The sequence below is a fragment of the Vipera ursinii genome (genome assembly GCF_947247035.1).
Source record: "Vipera ursinii genome assembly, chromosome: 16".
NCBI lineage: Eukaryota > Metazoa > Chordata > Lepidosauria > Squamata > Viperidae > Vipera > Vipera ursinii.
This window is the reverse complement of record NC_139529.1, coordinates 1,221,464-1,242,558: the sequence shown is the minus strand read 5'-3', so window position 1 is coordinate 1,242,558 and position 21,095 is coordinate 1,221,464. Positions and strand designations below refer to the sequence as shown.

General features: G+C 55.2%; 1 protein-coding gene across 3 annotated transcripts in view; it reads left to right on the top strand.

The window, feature by feature from the left end:
* BRD3 (bromodomain containing 3) overlaps positions 1–21,095 on the top strand; it is a 28,753-nt gene extending 7,658 nt beyond the window's left edge. For 2 of the 3 annotated variants that reach the window (XM_083375251.1, XM_083375252.1), the window contains 11 exons: positions 1,403–1,540; positions 1,741–1,885; positions 5,081–5,310; positions 5,535–5,906; positions 8,573–8,701; positions 9,813–10,007; positions 10,556–10,621; positions 12,814–13,049; positions 13,319–13,611; positions 18,370–18,498; positions 19,310–21,095. In XM_083375251.1, the coding sequence (XP_083231377.1) occupies positions 1,403–1,540; positions 1,741–1,885; positions 5,081–5,310; positions 5,535–5,906; positions 8,573–8,701; positions 9,813–10,007; positions 10,556–10,621; positions 12,814–13,049; positions 13,319–13,611; positions 18,370–18,498; positions 19,310–19,428 (2,052 nt within the window). In that variant the 3' untranslated portion in view covers positions 19,429–21,095. The remainder of the gene's footprint in view (positions 1–1,402; positions 1,541–1,740; positions 1,886–5,080; positions 5,311–5,534; positions 5,907–8,572; positions 8,702–9,812; positions 10,008–10,555; positions 10,622–12,813; positions 13,050–13,318; positions 13,612–18,369; positions 18,499–19,309) is intronic. The other variant, XM_083375253.1, reaches the window with a different exon arrangement.

Here is a 21,095-nt window from a genome sequence, read left to right as displayed (position 1 = left end):
ATAGGCCGGTCTCCTGTTATCGGCCACTGTTTCCCTGTGCGTGTGGAGTCTGAGTCTTGAGGCAGCAGTCAGCATCCTAAGAGGATTCTTTAGCCACTCTCTATGTGCTCACGTTGCTAAATGGTGAGATTCCCACCCAGTCCTTGGAGAGTAAGTATTGCATCGCCTACACCCTAACAGCAGAAATAACAGCTTTCTGATGGCTCAGATCCTGTAGGATTTTGCCTTAACTGTCCAGATTCCCTAAGCGGAATAGCCAGTCAGTCTGCTTTCTCTCTCTTCCCACAATTATTTTATTTATTTATTTGAAATCCAGAAGAAAATAAGGAATTCCCCTCCCCAAATATTGTTGAATTTTAGCCAAGGCAAACATGATCGCTCACGTGGAATGATGGCACTTTGGTAATCCTCTCAAATGAAACGAAGCCAAGTAGGCATCGTTGAACAAAAGCCACCATCCATCTGGGTCAACATTTTGTTTGTGATAAAAGGCAGGAAAACACAAAATAGCAACTTCTTTACATACCGTTTCACAGTGCTTTTCAGCCTTCTCTGAGTGGTTTACAGAGTCAGCATGTTGCCCCCAGCAATCTGGGTCCTTCTTGTAGTGATCTCGGAGAAATGGAAGGCTAGGTCAACTTTGAGCCAGTCAGGATTGAACATCTGGCAGTGAGCAGTGAATCAGCCTGCAATTCTGCATTCTAACCACTGGGGCGCCATGAGTTCTGGTGCTGCTGCTTCATCTAGGACACTCAGGAAAGGGGATAGCTTCATTTTATAGTGTGATTTCTTCCCCTTTCTATGAATTTTTGCCCATTTTTTTAAAAAAGATTTTTTCCAATTAAATAACAATCAGAATAGAGCTGGAAGAGACCTTGGAGGTCCTCTAGTCTAACCCCCCTGCTGAAGCAGGAGACCCCGTACAATTCCAGACTGTCCAGTCTCTTCTTAAAAGCCTCCAGTGATGGAGCAACCACATCTCCTGGTGGCAAGCAGTTCCACTGGTTAATTGTTCTCACTTTCTTCTTAATTCCAGGTTGCTTCTCTCCTTGATTAGTTTCCATCCGTTGCTTCTTGTCTTGCCCTTTGGAGCTTTGGAAAATAAGTTGACCATCTCCTCTTCGTGGCAGCCTCTCAAATACTGGAATGTTGCTATCGTGTCTCTCCTAGTCTGGATAGCTGCTTGTCTGAAATAGTGCAGGGTCTCCTGCTTGAGCAGGGGGGTTAGACTAGAAGACCTCCAAGGTCCCTTCCAGCTCTATTCAGATTAATTGATTGCTCCATCACTCACCAGTGTCAGAATTTAGGGCTTCCCTTGACATACTAGCCTCTCTTGCTACCCATCTTATATGGTCATCTCTGGGATGCCAGTGAAAGACTGACCGCTTCCTCTCCCCAACAGGATTACCACAAAATCATCAAGAACCCAATGGACATGGGCACCATCAAGAAGCGCCTGGAGCACAACTACTACTGGAGCGCCAGTGAATGCATGCAGGATTTCAACACCATGTTTACCAATTGTTACATTTACAACAAGGTAAGGGATCCAGTCTGCTGTTTTCTGGGGAAGTCTCGTGGCATTTACAGGCTATGCTCAGAAGGTTGTTTGGCTTTGAATTTTCTCCCTTGGACCCGAACCCTCGGTCCGAAAAGTTAGCAATGAACGTGTGGACATTTGGGCTTCAGTTTGCCTTGTGTTACTCTGTGTCGCCTTCTCTTTTTGTGCCTCTCCGCCAGCCAACGGACGATATCGTCCTCATGGCACAAGCCTTGGAAAAGATCTTCCTGCAGAAAGTGGCCCAGATGCCTCAGGAGGAAGTGGAGCTGCTGCCCCCTGTGCCTAAAGGCAAAGCTCGGAAGATGGCCGGGACCCCCAACCCAGGTCAGAGGTGAAGGCTGGGAGACGCGTGTGGGCCGGATTGCCTTAGTGAGGGTGTTCCTGGGAAGGGAAGAGGCAGCGAAGCAGAGAAACACTTCTGGGAATTTTATTTTATTTATTTATGATTAAACTTACTTGCCACCTATATTGCGGTGTGACACGGCTTACGGTGTAATAAAACACATGGATGATATGCTGATCCCACGAGCCCAGTCTCAGAAGCAGGATCTCACATCTGGAAACTCGGGGGACCCGCCCTCTGAAGGCCAAGAGAGATTCTCCAATGATCGCTGCCACCCCCCCCCCCCGTCTTGGGGTCTTGGCTGGTGCCAAACCCAGTAGGACACGTCCCCAAGAGGACACACACACACACACACACACACACACACACACACACACACACCGGTGTTGGCCAAGTCTCGGTAATGCGTGCCACATTGGAATCTTGCTTGTCCCCTTCCCTTTAGCTGGGGTGTAGCTTGATTTAGCAGAAAAAAATTAAAACAATACCCCGAGATGATAAGGTTGGATAGCGCAGGGGTTAAATGGAGCCGTCACAGGCGGTTCGTGCATGGAGAAGGAAGGGAGCACCAGATCCAGTCCGGAGTGCCAAGTCCCCCTCTGCTCCGTATTTTCATTGTGGTTTGGAAGGAAAGCCTACCTCTTACATACAGGTGATACAGAATTCAGCCACATAGCTTGCTTGCTTGCTTGTTTATTTGTTTGTTTAATACCCTTGATGACCGAAATAAAATACAAAATATTCTCGATCAATTATACAGTGTAGCGCTGAAAGTAACCAAATGAAAGGGAAAAGTGGAAGTCCTTCCCTTAAGAAACAAAAATCAAATTCTCAGGGCCAGGATGGGAATAGTCTGTTAAAGGGAAACTTTATTGGAGGACTCTTGATTTTCCAGCACGGAACCCAAGGCCTCCACCCCACCCCCATCTTCCTGTATTTGTTTTGCGATTCTCTCCTCGTCCTTTCCCATAATATGACCAGACTACTTTGACACACTCTTCATACTGGTCACTCACTTATAATAATAATAAGTTGGAAGGGACCTTGGAGGTCATCTAGTCCAACCCCCCGCCCAGGCAGGAAACCCTATACCATTTCAGACAAATGGCTGTCCAGTCTCTTCTTAAAAACTTTCAGTGTTGGAGCATTCACCACTTCTGGAGGCAGGTTGTTCCACTGGTTAATTGTTCTAACTGTCAGGAAGTTTCTTTTGAATTCATTCCACACCAATTCAGCACCCATGTATCCCTGATCTTATTTCTTCTTGTTTTACTGCACAGACTTCTTAAATTCTCCATCCCTGCTGGTTCCAACTTACATTTTATGTGTCTCCTGATCTACCCATATAACACTCGTATTTAATGTAACTAAATGGGCAGAAGCAGACTCCTGCGTGTAGCCATTTTGCTTCTTTTAGCGAAGATTTGCCTCTCAGAGTGACCGCTTGATGCAGGCTGTTGTCCTGCCAGGATGTCTACATCTTAAACTGTCTTCATCCATCTCCCCGCTGTCGGTCGAAATCCTTCCATAGTAGGCAAGATCACCTATTGGATGAAATGTTTTGCCATCTATGGATAACTTGCACTTCAGGCTCTCTGATAAACCCAACTACTTTGGTCTTCAAAAAATTAATTCTCAGGTTCCTCCTCCACATTTCATCAAAGAGTCTTATTATCATTTATTGCAATACATTCAGATTGTCAGTCAACAATGCATCATCATCATCATCATGCAAAAGAGCGGATACTTTTGCACACCCACCAGCACGCTTCTACTGTCCAGTATTCCTTCTGGATTTATCCAGAAATACGTTAACCAATCACACTTCTTTCCCTTAGTCCTTCCCAGTGTTGAGCTATTCCATTTATTCTTAGCCATCTCTTGCTTCCACACACCTCGGATACCGTGTTGAGCAAACAGTCTTCAACAGCCCGTAATTCAGGCTTAGCGTATTCTTTCCCCAACTCCACAAATATGGAACAAACCTCCTCCCCTCCGTACGGCTCTCCGTGCCCTGCTGAAGATCAGAAGTTCGGTCTCCCTGCCTGCCTGCCTGCCTGCCTGCCTGCCTGCCTGCCTGCCTGGTGCTTGCCAGATTTTGCTTGTTGCCTTGTTCCCTTCCCTTGTTCTCTGCCAAACTCTAGCGGAGGCTTCCCGGACTCCTGGAGCAAAGCTTCTGCCCCTCAGGCTGCTTTTTCACCACTTGTATAAGGGAATGGCAACAATTGCCAGGTGGACATGAAGACTTGACATACATTAAACGAACTGCACAGCCATTTCATAAGCAAATCACATTTGTATCCTCCAGTTATGCCATCTTTGCCTGCCGCCTTCCAGTTGCTTAACATTCTTCCACCATTTAGGACTTCTTCACATCCCATTTGTCTTTGGGACCTGCAGCATTCGCTCTGGATGTGCTCCCGAACACATGGCTACCGTTCCCCCCCCTCGGAGAGCTTTAAAATGCACCCCCCATGCTTTCCCTCCTCTTTGCGCCTTCCTCCTTACGCCTCCCTCCACTCCCTTCGCGTCAGGCTTCTTGTTTGAACCTTTTCGTTCCTTTTCACAACAGCTCCATAGCTCCATCACAAACTTCACATTTCCTTTGTCTTATTTAATACTGTAATGATTTATTCACTTTTGATGCCAGTCGACCGCCTTTTCTGTCTAGGAGGTACAGGAGGTCCTCGACTTAGGACCACAGTTGAGCCCAAAATTTCTGTTGCTAATCAAGACAGTTGTTAAGTGAGTTTTGCCCCGTTTTATGGCCTTTCTTGCCACGGCTGTTAAGTGAATAATTGCGTTTGTTAAAGTTAGTAACAGGGTGGTTAAGTGAATCTGGCGTTCCCTTTGACTTTGCTGTCAGAAGGTCACAAAAGGGGATCATGTGATCCCAGGACATCGCAACCGTCATAAATAGGAGTCGGTTGTCAAGTGTCTGAATTGTGATTACGTGAACAAAATGAGGACACGTGTGAAAAATGGTCACAAGTTGCTTTTCCCAGTACCGTTCTAACTTTGAACAGCCACTAAATGAACTGTTGCAAGTCGAGGACCACCTGCGCCCCCTTTTTAAGGGGGGAGGGGGGACAATTCCCATGCCATGAATTCCACGGCAAAGGAAAGCCAGATCTGCCCGGCCTTCCTCTGAGACGTCTTTGCTTTCCTCCTGGCAGGGGCCCAGCACCCAGCAGCCACAGCCGTCTCCTCTGCATCCCCCCCAGCGCCCTTCCAGAGCGTCCCTCCGTCAGTATCTCAGACGCCTGTAATTGCCGTCACGCCTGTGCCAACCATCACTGCGAACGTCACCCCCATCACTGCCCCCCCTGCGACGCCCGTGCCGCCTCCCCCGCCTCCTGCCGCCCCAATCATGGCGGTCGTTCCCCCCACTCCACCCATCGTCAAGGTAATTGGGGCCTCCCCGCTCTGCGCAGGCGCTTCTCCTCCAGGGCAGGGGGGGCTGGGGGCTGCTCCCGCTACCCCTTCCTTGCTCCTTCGGCAGAGGTTTGGTCTGTTTCTGGTCTCAGGCCGTAGAGAGGCCACCGCCATTGCTCTGCCCCCCCCAAGTTCCTCCTGGGGACCTCCTGCCCGCCCTCCCTCTCCTCCTGATGGGCTGTGCTTGGGTTTCAGAAAAAGGGGGTGAAGCGGAAAGCGGACACCACCACCCCCACCACGTCAGCCATCACAGCCAGCCGGAGCGAGTCCCCCCCACAGCTCTTGGACTCGAAGCAGGCCAAAGTGGTGGCCCGGCGGGAGAGTGGTGGCCGGCCCATCAAACCGCCCAAGAAGGACCTGGAAGACGGGGAGGTGCCCCAGCACGCGGGCAAGAAGGGCAAGCTCTCCGAGCACCTCAAGTACTGCGACAGCATCCTGAGGGAGATGCTGTCCAAGAAGCACGCGGCCTACGCCTGGCCCTTCTACAAGCCGGTGGACGCCGAGGCCCTGGAGCTGCACGACTACCACGACATCATCAAGCACCCCATGGACCTCAGCACCGTCAAGGCAGGTCGCCTTTGCCCCCGCCTGGCCCCCGGCCCTGCCCGGCAGACCCCGGCGGGTGCCCGGGAGGCAGCCGGGGAAGAGCTGGCCCTCCCCCTCCCCCTGCCTGACCCGCAGGTGGGCTCTGGCCCAGCCGGGCTCCCCTTCCTGCCTTTGGTCCCTGCCCGGGTGCAGGCAGTCCTCGACTTAGGATCACAACTAGAAATTCTGTCACCAAGCGAGACGGTCTTTAAGGAGGCCAGTTTGCTGTGGTCATTACGCAAACGATTGTTAAGTAAATCATGCAGTCATTAAGCCAACTCGAATTCCAGATCAGCAAGGTAAAAACCAGAAGCCGTGTGTGAGCCCAGCATGTTGGGTTGGCCCATCTGGCCAGAGTCCCTCTGCCGCGACGCGGCCAACCTGCCTCCGCTCTGCCCCTCTGCTGGCCACGGCCTGGGGACACCCCCGGCCCCTGGAGGAGGTCGAAGAGGGAAGGTGGCACACTTTGGCCTGCCAGGCCTGAGGCCAGTGCTGCCCCTGGGGGCCCCTCCAGGTTGAGGGCCAGGGGAGCGGGGCTGTGGGGCTGCCCCGCCCCGGCAGCCTGGGAAGAAAAGCCCAGGTTGGTCTATCCCAGGGGTAGGCAACCTTGGCTCTTTTAGGACTTGTGGACTTCAACTCCCAGAATTCCTGAGCCAGCCGTGCTGAGGGGAAAGGGAGAGGTTTCCAAGCTGAGCCATGCTGGCTCAGGAATTCTGGGAGTTGAAGTCCACGAGTCCTAAAGGGCACCATAGTTTTCCCCATGCTGGCTCAGGAATTCTGGGAGTTGAAGTCCACGAGTCATAAAAGAGCCAAGGTTGCCTACCCCGGTCTATCCGCTGTGTCTTTATTTATTGGTTTGACATAGCTGCCCAACTCACTCATATGACTTTGGGCAGCTTACAAATAGAAACAACAAAAAGTAAACTTGTGTAGTAAGTAAATCGATTTAAACCAAAATCATAGCAAGGGAGAGCTGCAGCTGCAGCTCGCAGGCGATGCCCTCAGGATCCCGACCCTGAACGGCCCAGCCAAGTTTTCATACCCTTCCCAAAGAAAGATTGATAAGGTTGGGCCACCCTCTCTTCAGGGAAAAGTCCTTCTGGAGGGTCTGGGCCGTGTGAGAAAAAGCTCTTCGGGCCCCCCTCCAGATGAAACACCTCGGGCTGATGGGATGGGGAGATATAAGCTGTCCCTCGGATAACCTGGCCCGTGACACGTAGGGCTTTAGATCCAGCCCTTGCATTGAATCCGGAAGCAAACTGGCAACCAACACAGTTTGCGGGAGGGAGGTGCAGCCTGTGCTGATCTTGGGGAGCGCATAACTCCCCCCACCAGCCCATTTTGCACTATATTCTGGAAGCTTTTCAAGGGCAGCCCCACATAGGGCCCGTTATAGTAATCCATCCGGTAGAAGACCAGGGCGTAAGTAGCAGAGTTGAGCCTTCGTGGCTCTTGTCCCAAAGGACTTTCCAAAGGCATCCCCGTGTTGCTTCTGCCCAAGAGGGGAGACGCAGCATCCCCCTCCGCAGTGCCCTGCCCTCAGGGGGCTCCGTGGTTGCCATCCACACGTCCGAGGCTGCCTTGGAATCCCTGCGGGAAACGCCCGCTGCCGGGCTGAGTTAATTTAATTTAATTTAATTTAATAATATTTATATACCGCCCTTCTCCCTGAGGACTCAGGGCGGTTCACAGGGCAGAATAAAATACTAAATACAAACATTAAAACAAGATTAAATAATTGCCCATATTAAAACAGTTGGAATAAAATTCTAAAACACCTAATTAAAATTAAAGCACAAAATTAAAAAACCCCACCAATCCCCATCAGGCTAGGCCGGCTTGAACAAACAGAAACGTCTTGAGATCGCGACGAAAGGAGCGAAGATCGGGCGCCATCCGGAGCTCTACCGGTAGCTGGTTCCACAGGTCCGGAGCGCCCACAGAGAAGGATCTCCCCCTGGGGGCCACCAATCGACATTCTCTGATCGGTGGCACCCTGAGGAGACCCTCTCTGTGGGAACGCACAGGGCGCAGGGAGCTTGATGCCGGCAGCAGATGTTCCCTAAGGTACTCCGGCCCCATGCCATGAAGGGCTTTAAACACTGTTACCAGTACCTTGAATCTCACCCGGAAGACAACTGGCAACCAATGCAGCTCACGGAGCAGCGGTGTAACGTGGGAGTATCGGGAGACTCCCAACACAACTCTCGCGGCTGCATTCTGTACCAGTTGGAGCTTCCGGGTGGTCCTCAAGGGCAGCCCCATGTTCTGGGCTGGAGGTCCGGGGTTGCTGCAGCAGGCTGCGGGCTCTGACTGGCGCCCTCAGCCTGCCTGGAAGGGCTGCTCTAGGCCTCTTTCAGGACAAGCCCTCTTCTCTCCAGAGGAAGAGCAGCCGGGCCGAGTCCCGTCTGAGCAATTCACGCCTTGAGTGATTGCTCAGGCTTTACCCACAGCGCCCTGTCTCTCTCTGACGTCTCGAGGGCCTTTAAGGATAGTTGGGTAGGTAGGTGGCCAGCGCGGCTTCAGGGCCATTTTCCTGCCCACTGCTCTCCTTTGAAGTCAGCCCTCGAGTGGCCCGAGGGGCGTTTCCCTCCTCGCCTCTCGCCCCTCTCCATCTCACCCTGTCCCCTTTCTCTGTTCCTCTGCAGAAAAAAATGGATAGTCGGGAATATCAGGACGCCCAAGGTTTTGCAGCGGACATTCGGTTAATGTTCTCCAACTGTTACAAGTACAATCCACCTGACCATGAGGTGGTGGCCATGGCGAGGAAGCTGCAGGTAAGGGGGCTCCCTGCCAGGAAAAGGGGGGGGGGCTAGAGTGAAGCAGAGCAGCCTGCGTCACCAGCAGTGGGTCTGTGGTGTCAGTGAAGGGCTTGTGGTCTGATTTGGTCAGTTCTGCCTCTGCAAGGAGGCAGGTGCAGAGCTGAGACTCCAGCAGAGATGCAGCAGGCCACCTCCTTGCCTGCTGCTCTTGACCCAGCAGGGTTTAAGCCTCCATTTTTCTCCTGAAGATGCCGCCTTAGGGTTTTTTCCTGGAGTTCCCTGCTGGAGTCAAGCTTCAGGGACCGATATTTGGCTCCTAGACCTCCCATGGCCCCCCCTTGCGAGAAGCCGCAGCCTCTTCTGGCTATGGCCACCTCTTGCTCCTTGCAACCTCCAACTCAGAGGCTCATAACTGTCATCACAAAATATTCACCATGTCTGACAGGCAGTTCTCACAATGGAGACTAAGCTCTTTTCCTACCCTTGAAGTAAATAATAACCAGGGCTGGTCTTCAGCGTAGTTTTAATCGCACAGTTGTCCCCTTTGCTCTTGATTTCAACTCAGCACGTTTGCTTCATCCTTAATGGCAATTTGCCTGGAGCTGATGCCTCTTGGGCCCCCCACTCTAAGACCCTCGGGAGCTTCTGCTGTGCTGCCCTGGGCCCGAGCTTACAATTTATGCTGCCATATTTGTTCTGCTCGTACATTGGATCAGAGTTCCCTTTACTGTTCAAGGAAGTTGCCTTTAATCTGGGTCGGGTGTCTTCCTCAGCCCCCGCCTCCTTCACGACGTTGGGAGTCGAGGGAAGGGCCACTTGCCTGCCGGTTGCTCTCGATAGGCGAGGGACGCCCGGGGCCTCTCACGGCATTTCTGGGGAGGCCTCCTCGGGCAGCTGGCCCAAACTTGGCGCCTGCCCCAGTTGTGTTGGGGCTGCATCTCCCAGGGGCTCCTGCCAGTCTCTCATTTCCACGGCTAGATGGCGGCTCCGATGGGGGTCCCAGCATCCGAAGAGCCCCGGGCTGCCTTTGGCGTCCTTCTCCAGTCAGTTCTGTGGGGCGGGGGGGGGGGATTGCCTCTTCTGGGGGCACCTTGGCCCTCCTCTCCAAACCTGGCTGTTCCCTCAGGACGTCTTTGAGATGCGATTTGCCAAGATGCCGGACGAGCCTGCTGACCCCCCGCCGCCCCCTCTGCCCACCGCCGCCCCCGTGGTCAGCAAGAGCACGGAGAGCAGCCACAGCAGCGAGGGGAGCTCCTCCGACTCGGACAGCTCGGACTCGGAAGAGGAGCGGGCCACGCGGCTGGCGGAGCTGCAGGAGCAGGTGGGTGGCCACGGCCGTCAGAGCAGTTGGGGGCTCGGCCCCTTGCGAAAGGGCTGCGCCTGGTCCTGGAGGCCGCTGGTGGTGCGGGGACCCTCGGCCGGGGCCCTGCAGAGACGCTCATTCTGGCCCCAGGGGCCACTGGAGTGATCAGCAAGTCCCGCTTCCTTTACGAAACCTCCCGTAGCTGAGGAGGAGATGGAGAGAGTCGGGAAAGGCAGGGCTGCTGCGTGCCGAGCAGAGGAAATGCGAACGTGGGCAAAGAGAGGCCACAACGCCTCCCAGAGATCCGCCTGGCGCCTCGGTGGTTGTGTAAAGTAACTCACAGGCCTCCTCTGTGACCGGTAGTAGAAAAGCAACCGCCCTCCTTTTTCCTACATTTGCCACAGCGGTGAGGACTAGAAACTTGGCACTTGAAACCAAAGACTCAAAGTGTCCCAGGCTTCCCCAGGAACCAAAGTGTGGTTCCGTGGACCCCCCCCCTGCCCCCTGACTCAGGGTGCGGTGTGGACACCCGATTTGCTTCCCTGCCTGTCTTCTTGTTCACACAGGACTGTTCCCGATCATTGAGGCAGTGCTACAAGGTCATTGACTCCCGAGACTGGAATGGATGGAATGTATTTGTTTATTTTTTCCTTTTTTTCCCTTTTATAAAATGCTTTCCCTTCCGTATTGTGTGCAGACACGTAGCATTTATGAGGCCCTTCAGAAACGCTTCGTCCCAGCAGTCGGTCGGTGCCTTGGTGGTGCTGGCCCAGGAGGGCTTGGTGGGTAGATGCAAGGCAGGTGGGGGTCAGCCCCACGCCTGAACTTGGGGAGAGCCAACTCTCCTCCTGCCCCACCGGCTGCTCCCCGTGGAAGCCCTCCCGGGTCTCCCTGAGGGCGAGGGGGCAGCTGCGCTGCGGATTGGAAGCGCCCCCATGGGAGAGGCCAGGCGGGGGTCTGTAAAGCTGACAGGCCGGGAAAGCCCCTGGTGGGCAGCTCCGGGCAGGTGGGGCTTTTCCTCGGCCCACAGGAGAGCTCCGCCCCAAACGTCTGCCCGCTGCCTTCTGGGGGGGGGGTTCACGGCGGCAGACCCTTCCCAGTTGCAGCCTTCCTCCAGCGGGGTGGCTGGGATCGGGCCTGCCAGCCGCCTGGCCCCTTCTGGGTGAACGCTGCTTTTGCTCCTTGGGGATGCCTGGGGTCGCCACCGGATTTTCTGAGAATTTGCTTTAGTTTTCAGTGAACAAGTGCCTAGTCCTCATGACTATGGGGAATAAACTTAGCGACACTTCTCTCCCCGGTGCCTCAGAGTTGCCTTGCCTTCATTCGAACATTCATGTACAGCGTGCGGCAAGTTTCTGTTCCATCCAGATTTTAGAGTTGGCTGAATTAAAGCCAGAAGTGGGATGGTGCCTGCCACTTTTTAGACTGGGTTTTCACTGGAAGCCCGAGGGGGGAGTGCTAAGGAGCTGTTGCTGGGGGAGCCCTGGGGGAAAGGGGACCAGGAGGTGGCATCTGCACGTAGCCCGGGCAGGTGGACCAAGGGGGCAGCCTGCCAAAGCTGCTGGTGAGTATCAGTGCTGAGTGAGGATTTGAATCGGGGTCCCTTTGACGAAAGAAGCCTTGACTGGGGCCGTCCCCAATTCCACCAGGCACTATACCAGGGCTTTTCAACCAGTGGTACGGGTACCACCTGTGGCACATTGGCACCTGGCAGGTGGTAGGCGAGCATCCTAGAAAAGTGGTGGCGGGGGAGGGGAATGAGCTGAACCGGTGGCAGCACCGCACAAGCCTGAGCGAGAGACGGCTGGAGCTAGGCGACTGGTGGTCCTCGGATGTTGCCATATCCTAAAAGTGGTACAATGGGTGAAAAGGTTGAAAAGCCCTGCGCTATACAACTCCTGCGACCCTTTATGGAAGTGTGTAGGAGCCGAAACAGAAGGTTGGCACCCCCACGCTCGATCCTCTGTACAAGACGGTCTTGGAGGTGGGATCGGTGGACAAGGCAGGGGCCTCTCTCTCTCTCTCACACACACACACACACACAAACCCCACCTTGTCTCTTCCTCTCTGGGTGAAGAAGAAAGAGGTTTGGGTCAGCAAAGGCTGGCCCTGGGCTGCTCGTCTTGTCCACCTGGCCTTCTGCTCCCTGCCAGCTGCCGAGTGGGCATCTCCTGGGGGGGGCAGTCGTGAGCCCTCTGCCCCACTCTACCCTCTGGGGGGGGAGGGGGGCTGCCTCTGGGTGCTGCAGGCAGATTGAGCTAGCCGAGGCCGAAGGGGACCATCCTTGGATCCTCGGTGGAAAAGGATTCTTTACAGCGAGATTGGATTTAAATTTGCTTACATTTATTTATTTATGATTTGATTTGTACGACTGCCCATCTCTGGGCATCTCACGAAAGTTAAAAAATAGCAAATCCAGCAAAAACGAAAGGAAACAAATTTCTCCAATTGCCTCTTGACTCGCAGTTAGTCCATGCCAGGTTAAAAACATGCGCCGTTGCAGTGTTCACCTCCCATGCGATGCTCCAGCAAGTGAGCCGCGCCTGTGGCCCAGCGGGAAAGCCTTACGCATGCAGCCGCTGAGCAGCGGCTTGTGCCAGTCCCTTGCAGCCAGGGGGCTGGGGCTGGGCTGAAATGCCAGGAGCTGCTGGTCCCGTGAACATTTCACGCCCCTGAGCCGGCTGGCCTGCCTGCCTAAGGCCAAGAGCGGCGGCGGGGGGGAGAAGGGGAACGGGGGCCAGCCTCCCCATCCTCTGGCCAGGGCCGAGTGGGGCTGGGGGTGTCGTGGGTCGGCTCAGCTTCCCTCCTTCGCCTTCCCTCTCAGCTAAAGGCCGTCCATGAGCAGCTGGCCGCCCTCTCGCAAGCACCGGTGAACAAGCCAAAGAAGAAGAAGGAGAAGAAAGAAAAAGAGAAGAAGAAGAAGGAGAAAGAGAAGGAGAAAGAGAAGCACAAGGCAAAAGCCGAGGAGGAGAAGAAAGCCAAGATGGCCCCGCCAGCGAAAGCCCCCCAGCAGAAGAAAGCCCCCGCCAAGAAGGCCAACAGCACAGTTCCCCTTAACAGGTAGCTGCTCCAGGACGGGGCTGGCTGGGGCAGGTGGGCGAGGGAGGGAGGGGGAGCCAGGATCACACAACGACGTTGCGCAGCTGGCCAACTGGGAAAGGGGTGCCAAAAGGACCGTGGCATTTCTGGCAAGGCTGCCCGGGGGCCGGCAGTGGGCTGCCTGCCGAGAGCCGGCCCACCCTCTCAGGCCGCCAGGCTGGGGAGCCTTGCTGGGGGGGCGGGAGGGGGCTCTGAGCTGCAGGCACCGACCGCTCCCCTCCTGTCCACAGGCAGCCCAAGAAGGCCGGGAAGCAGGCCTCGGCCACCTACGACTCGGAGGAGGAGGAGGAGGGCCTCCCTATGACTTACGACGAGAAGCGCCAGCTCAGCCTGGACATCAACCGCCTGCCGGGGGAGAAGCTGGGCCGGGTGGTGCACATCATCCAGTCGCGAGAGCCCTCCCTCAGGGACTCCAATCCCGACGAGATCGAGATCGACTTTGAGACCTTGAAGCCCACCACCCTGCGGGAACTCGAGAGATACGTCAAGTCTTGCTTGCAGAAAAAACAGCGGAAGCCATTTTGTAAGTGGGATTCCTCGCGCCGTAGAAATAAATGGGGGGGGTCTTTCCCGGCTCCCGAACGATGCGGCTCCTGAACCCTCGGGGGTTCTGTGGCAATTTCAGTTGGGCAAGGGGGAAAATCAGAATTATATTTTTCCTAGCCGTGAAACAGTTCATCTATCTCCGATTTATAAGGGCCTCTCTGTCCATCGGCAGGTAGCTGAGAGAGCAGCAGTTTTGGTGTGGGAGAGACGCCAGCAAAAGAAATGCTGGGTTCAAACGAGCTGGGGAAATTGTAGCCAAGAGCCGCTCCCCGCCCGGGCTGCTAGTTTGGGGGAGCTGCAGGAGCTTGAAGTAGGACTGTCTCATCCGTTCCAAACTCTCCCCCCCCCCCCCAAATATACACACCCAGAGCAGGGAAACATACCTGCTCTGAGAACAGGCTGTTCTCTCTGCCTCTCCGCTGGTCTCCGCGTTCAGGTGACTCTTCTGTCTGCACCAGCAGTCCCAGGCAGCCCAAACCCTCCCGGGGTGTGGTGTGTGTGTGTGTGTGTGTGTGTGTGTCACGGTCCTCAAACCCCCCCCCCCCAGCTGGGAGAGTGCCTTGTGAGAGCAGATGGTGCTGGGGGACGATTTACTTTTAACCGCCTGGTGGGTTTCATCTCCCTCTTCCTTCTTGCGCCGCCTCCGTTGGGTGGCGAGGAGGTGGGCTTCTGCTTCCCCACTCACGGGAAGACTTGAGAAGAAGGCAAAGGCGGCAGCAGCAGCAGAGGCGTCTGACTGGTGGCTGCCCTAGAGACCTCACAGTTCTGGTTCCCTCTCTGTGCGGTATGTGGTTCTAGCCTTCTCAGATGGAGCAGGGGAGCTAATTCTGCTCCATTGCAAGGCTGCATTAGCAGAACCTTGGAAGTGCAGGTCGCCTGCTGTCTCCTTTCACACCCTGGTAATTGAGGCGGGATCCTTTCCAAACTTTATTCTCTGTCCACTAAGCAGCTGTGGGCTGCCCCTCCGCATCTGGTCGTTCTCCAGTCACTGTCTCTCTCTCCCCCCCCCTCCTCCCCCAACCCCCCCGGTCATTCCCTCATGCCACGATAATCAGTTGCTCCCATGATTAAGTTGTGGGTGAGTGGCAATTTACTAGATGCAACTGAGCATTAATCTTTTTCTGGAGGTTCTCCTTAAGAAGACCGTGAAAGCACCAGCCTTTGCCCGGGCAGTTCAGCGGGAGCCCTTAAAGAAATATATCCTGTAGTGGAACCGCAGAGATTTGGCGGGATGTTTGAGAGCCTGAAAGTTTAGCCAGGGGAAATGCAACTATAACCGGGTGGGTCTCTGTATTCATGGCCTGCAATGCTGGTGCACTGGCTGTGTTCCTGTCTTTGCAGCAAAGGTCAGCCTAGGGCGTTGCTTGGGAAAGGAGCCGAGAAGCCCAGAGGATCCCAGAAGGGAATTGGCCCGCTGAGAAAGTGTAAAGATTTCACATTTAAAGAAGGGAAGTGCTGCAGCAGGAACCTCAGAGAAAGCAAATCTTTCTCCGTCAGGAGAATTAAGCAGACGAGCCCAGCGTAGGAGGCAGAAAAGAGATTCTGCACCGCCAGAGCTCAGAAGCAGCAGCTTCCAGGCTGCCATAGAAGACAGCCCCGCTGGAAAAAGGAAAAGGGGGAAAAAGGAGGGCAGAGTGACGGGTCCCCAGAGAGCAGAAGAGAGAGGCAGGCAGCCTCTCCCCTTGCAAAGCCACAAAGCCCATCAGGCCGAAGCTGGGACCAGGGACGGGGCCGGATGTCCCTCAGGCCTTGGCAGCGCCCTGAGCAGCCTTGTTTCCTGCTGGAGCAGGTGGGCTTGGGGAGACCAGCTGCATCGGCCCGAGTGGGATTCTGGCCCACCATTTTCCTCCAGCCGTGAAAGAGGAAAGGTGAATGTGGGGTGAAGGATTGGCTACTCTGGGACGCCCCCCTCCCTCCCCCGCATGGATTACAGACCGCCGGGCCGAGGACAGTTGTGTCTGGCAAGGACCAAACCAGGCCTGTGGGAATGGGGGGGTGAAGACCCTGACGGGGGAACCTGCGAGCGGAGCCTGTCTTGACCAGCAGAAGACGGAAGGGTTGGAGCCCCTGGGAGATCCCCACCTGCCTGTCGGGGCAGAGGGGGAGGCCCCGAGGAGACCCAGGCCCACCTCGGCCCCACCATCTCCCTGGGACCCTTGGGGCCCTCCGCCTCACCTCACAGGAGCACTCAGCCCTGCCTGGAGCTCTGGAAGGGGGGGACAGAAGTCTACAAAGGAGCAAATAAATACAGGCAGTCCTCGACTTACGACCACACTTGAGCCCGATGTTTCTGTTGCTAAGGAAGACAGTTTTTGAGCTTTGCCCCGTTTTATGACCTTTTTTGCCACAGTTGTTAAACAAATCACTGCAGTCGTTAAGTGAATCTTGTGCTCGTTAAGTGAATCTTGCTCCCCATTGACTCGGCTTGTCAGAAGGTCTCGAAAGAGGATCATGTGACCCCGGGACGCTGCAACCGTCATAAAGAGGAGCCAGTTACCAAGTGCCCGAATTTTGCTCACGTGACCCTGAGACGCGGCAGCGGTCATAAGCGTGAAAAGCAGTCACAATTCTCTTTTTTTCAGTGCCATTGTAACAGAACAGTCACTGAGCAAATGGTTGTAATTCGAGGACTACCTGTAAAGATGAGACAAGAGAGCAAGCGCGAATTCATAGTATCGGAAGGGAAAGGCAGTTGTTTAACAGAGACGAGCACTTAATGGAGCGAGCAGAGGAATACTCTGAGTAAATGATACTGTCCATAAATGACAAAGGACTCTTAATCTGGCTGTAGCAGCTGAGGGACACGTTAGGCACAGCAGAGAAAGAAGGGGAGGAAGTCCCACTGGGTGATCAAAATGTGCCCTCCTGGTGAAGCTGCTGAAACTGTTTGGACCATGGCAAACGGGGGAGGAGGGGAAGCAGTGCTCCTGGTGGGGTCCACCCTGCCGACCCAGTCAAGGAGAAGAGGTGGAGCCGGAAGGAAGGCCCAAGCCAGGTCCAGGCTGCATCTCCACCCTCCCAAATCCACGGGGGCTCAGCAGTTTCCTTTAATCGCATCAACAGTCCCGAGGCTGGCATCGTGGCCCTCTTGCGCTTTGTCCTGGCAGACCTGGAAGGCTGTGGGCACATCCCTCGGCCGGCTCTGGCGGCCCCTGAATTCCGCTGGAGAAGTTGCCTATCCTGGTAACGAGACGTTCGGAAACGAAGCCGCAAGATGATTTACACTCAGGACTTCTCAGAGAGGGCTGCCCATTTCTCCTGCTGCTGGAGACTGCCGGCTTCCTTGAGTTCAAGGGAGGGGACCATCCATCCTGCTGACCGTTCTGAGATGTAGCGACCTGGGTGGCCCATTCCAGAAGCTGCTCTCTCCCCTTTGATCCGCCGTGTTCAGGGGTCTTCCAAGGCTCCTGTGGTGGCTGCCTGAAACGGGGAGCCGAGCCTTGGTTCCTTGAACCAGGGCTTGCGACGGCCCTTTGACTGTTGGGTGCCCAAGTGGGAGCACCTGGAAGTCCTGTCCCCCAATCCTAGGCCCTGCCAGGTGCCCGGCTGAAGGACGCTGGAGTTGCAGAGGATGCCGAGATGGCAGAGACATCCTGGAGCTCAAGTGGCCAGACAGGCGCTTGCCACACACCCCCTTCAACCACGCCAGCCCCCCTGCCCCGGGAAGCGGAGGCGCAGCTGGACTTCCGAAGAGGGGACCCAGGGCCTTGCCGGTCCTCTTCTCGCCCCAGGAGACGGTTTCGGCAGTGAGGGCATTTCCTCGGCCACCGCAAAGTGACGGCAGGGCTTTCTTGGACACGGGTTCAGGGATTTGGGGCAAAGTCCAGAAGAAGAGGCTGCTGGGGCACCCAAAAGGAGAAAGGAGAGCACTGGACATCTGCACACAGAAGACGTCCACCAAGGCTGAAATGACCCCAAGCATTCCCGGTCAGTTATCAGCCGGCCAGTTAGTAGCCTGGTGCTGTTGCCTTCCTCTCTGCTGGCTAAGCGTGGGAAGGAAGTAAAGTGTGCAGGGCGATCAGTAGGAATAGAGATTGTCGTACAAACTTCATTTCCTTCATGCATCACTGTTCTGCTCTCATGTTCGGCAACCGTCAACTCTTGAGTTTGTACAACACATTCTGTAATTCAACTCGGGCTCCTTTCTCTACACCCCAGTGGCCCCTGTGTTCCTGGGGGAGGCTGGGGGCGAGGACCCGCTTGGGAAGAAGGAAGGACCACCGTCTCTGAGGCAGGGGGTGGCAGGAGGAGAGCAGCTGCCGCCCGGATGTCGGGAAAATTTCTTTCCGGGAGGGGCCAATCTTGAGGGAAGGGGGTTTCCCCTTTTGCTGGATGGGGGGCAAGGGGTTCTGTAATTCATATTTTTTCATGGTGGCCCTTCCCATTAGCTCCTGTGGAAGGAGGGGGGAACCGTTTCCATGCGGCTGCTCGGGCTGGGCCTCTGAAAGGCCCTGGAAGGCATGCCACTCCCCTCTGCTGCGGAGCCCGAGGAGCTTCTGGCTGGGAGGAGGAGCTGGCCCCCCGCCCTTCTGAGCCCTCCTGTCTCCCTTACGGCCCCGGCCTTGTCGCAGGGGGCAGCCGAGCCCTGGCCGTCTGGACCGCTGTCCGGAGCCGCCTTCGGTCCAAGGCCTGATGCCGTGCCCGCAGCGGGTGAGCCTTCCGTCCGATGCAGCCCGAGGGAGATTGGGATGCCGGCTCTCCTCCTGCCTGAGCCCCTCCGCTTTCCTCCCCACAGCCGCGAGTGGGAAGAAGCAGGCGGCCAAGTCCAAGGAGGAGATGGCTCAGGAGAAGAAGAAGGAGCTGGAGAAGCGCCTGCAGGACGTGAGCGGGCAGCTGAGCAACAACAAGAAGCCAGCCAAGAAAGGTGAGCCAGAGGCCCCCAGCCCTTCCATCTGCCTTCCACGGTCAATTGGGGGGGAGGCAGAGGGTCCCCCCGAGGTGTCTGCAGGGAGAAGCTCGGGGCCAGCAGAGCGAGGGCAAAGATGCAGGGAGTCTGAAGGGCTGCGGGGGGCCGTGTTCTTCTGACACCATGAATGGATGTTTGGGGGCAAAATCCGGTCCCAGTGGGAAAGATTTGGCCACCTTCCTTCCTGTGCCGGCTGCCTTCACGGCTCGTCTCCCGATTCCCCTCGGCCTGGCATCCCCGTCTCCTCCACCCTCTTCCCTGGCCCTCACGTGGCAGCCACATCCTGGCTCTTTCGCTCAGTTTCTCAGCCTCTCGGTGGACCTATAAGCTACCCTGTGGTCCTCCCCCCTCCATCCTAGCACATTGTGTTAACCATTGGCAGGGCTGGTCTCACCTGCCACTTGGATATAACTAAATAATCTGCTGAGGGGTGGAGAGAGGACTTGAGTTTCAACAATGTGTTAAAACATGAAGTTGCCTCAAAGTTGGGCTATGACTTGCCAGAGCAACTCTTAGGTCTCCCAGCCCTGGGGTCTTTTTCAAGCATCAGCCAGGATCCCCCCCTCCCCAAGGCCAGACTCCCAGGCTGCTTTCTGTAGGGGCTTTGAGCTGAAGCAGGGAAGCCCCCCGCCCCAAAGAAGACAGGGACAGACGGACAGGTATCTCAGGCCTGAGACCGGGGAGGGGAGCGGGGGGCACCGGGGAGGGAGCTGCCCCGCCAGAGCTGGGCCTTAGCTGACCGCTCACCTCTGCTCCTTTTGCTTGCTAGAAAAATCCGGCTCCTCGGCGCCGTCCGGCGGCCCCTCTCACCTCAGCAGCAGCAGCAGCTCCGAGTCGGGGAGCACCAGCTCCAGCGGCTCCAGTTCCGACAGCAGCGACTCAGAATGACCAGGGGGGACTCTTTGGCCTGGCCGGACTGGAATCTCTGTCCCCTGGTTTTATTTTTCTAACGGTTCCTCTCTTCCATCACGACCAAGTCTGCGTTTTCCACTCTTCGGCAGCCATTTTAAAGGACTCGGTGTTACAGAACGATCCCTCCTCAGAAGAGTTTCCTCTTTCCTGCTTTTATTGGGTCAAACGCCTGACTAGACTTGGTGGCAAACAGTTTGCATCACGAAGTCTCTAAACCCTTTTTTAACCCGACATGCTGAAGGAGAAGAGAGACTCTATTGCCCCCCCCCCCAGCCCGGGGGAGCGATTCTGTCCTTTCTGGCAGGCTCCTCTGGCCAGGCCACGGGGCTGATTCTCCTGGAAGGCGAGGGGGGAGCCTCCTCAGTGAACGGTACTGCAGTGGGAGGAGGCCACACGGCCAGGCCGGCCATGTTCTAATCTGCTGGTCTGCCGACTCCCCTCACCACCTGGCACCCTCTCCCCTTCTCCACTGGGAGGAAGATCCTCGTCTTTTTTATAGATAAGAGGGGGAAAGCTCATGTACTGTGGATTGTTTTTTAAAGCGTACCTTTTTAGATATTTCTTTTACCTTTTTTAATCAATATATAGATTCATGCTCTGGTTGTGAAAAATTCGTCACAGGTGGCTGCCCTGTTGAGGGCAGTGGACATGACCAGGACCCAGAAAGTGGTTGCCCAGCCACCCTTGGCAAGGCCTTGTGTCTGCCCGTGCAGGATGGCATCGCCCATCACCCTTTGGGGGGGGGGCAAGAAGGCCATAGCAGCTCGGCTCCTCGGCCACCGGGCAGAGGGAGCCTGCGCAGCCCCATTGCTCGGGGTCTCCGAGCAGCCTGGGCTTCCGTTCTGACCCTGGCATTGGAAGGGCGGGGGTCCCTCGCTCTGTTCCCCCTCCAAGCAGCAGGGCAGCTTCCGTGAGAACAAAGGGGCTGCCAGATCCATGGCGAGGCACCCCCAACAGCAGGCAGTCCAAGGCGGTGCCCTGGCTGAACTGCGGGCCGGGCTCCCTACTAGCCAGGAGGACACATGCGTTGTGCGAGTGCAGGTTTCCAAATAATCAAAACTTTTACCTCAAGGTACGGTGGGAGAATATGCTTTGGGGAAGGGGAGGGTGGGCAAGCGATGTTTTTGTAAGGATCATCCATTTTTTAGGAGCTATTTTGTTTCTCCAGCCTGCCCTGGAGACCTGCACTTTGCACACGACACACCCGGAATCGAGTATCCTTTTCATGTACATAGAAATACTTTATTTATTAACTCCAGTGGTCACTTAAAAATGTATCCTGCGTTTTGAAGAGCAGCAGACAAAATGTAGGTTTGTGTTTTTAAAACTAAGCTCTGAAAGAAAATTGGGAATCCTTTTAATTTAAACGCATCTGACTTTTTAACCAACAGGTGCTATGGACCTTTGATAGTTTCCTGTTCTGGTGCTTATTCCTTGTACGTGGATTCAGTTTGGGGGAATGGGATTCTTTGGGTTTCTTTTTGTATAGACTTTTGGACTTACAGGTATCGGTAACTTTCAGATAAAGCATGTTTTATTTGTATATTCCTAGTCTTCTCCCACGTCCGTCTTTTTCTCTGTATCTTGTTTTAAAGTAGAACAGTTTGGAAAAAAATAAAGCAACAAAGACCCATTTAAGAGCA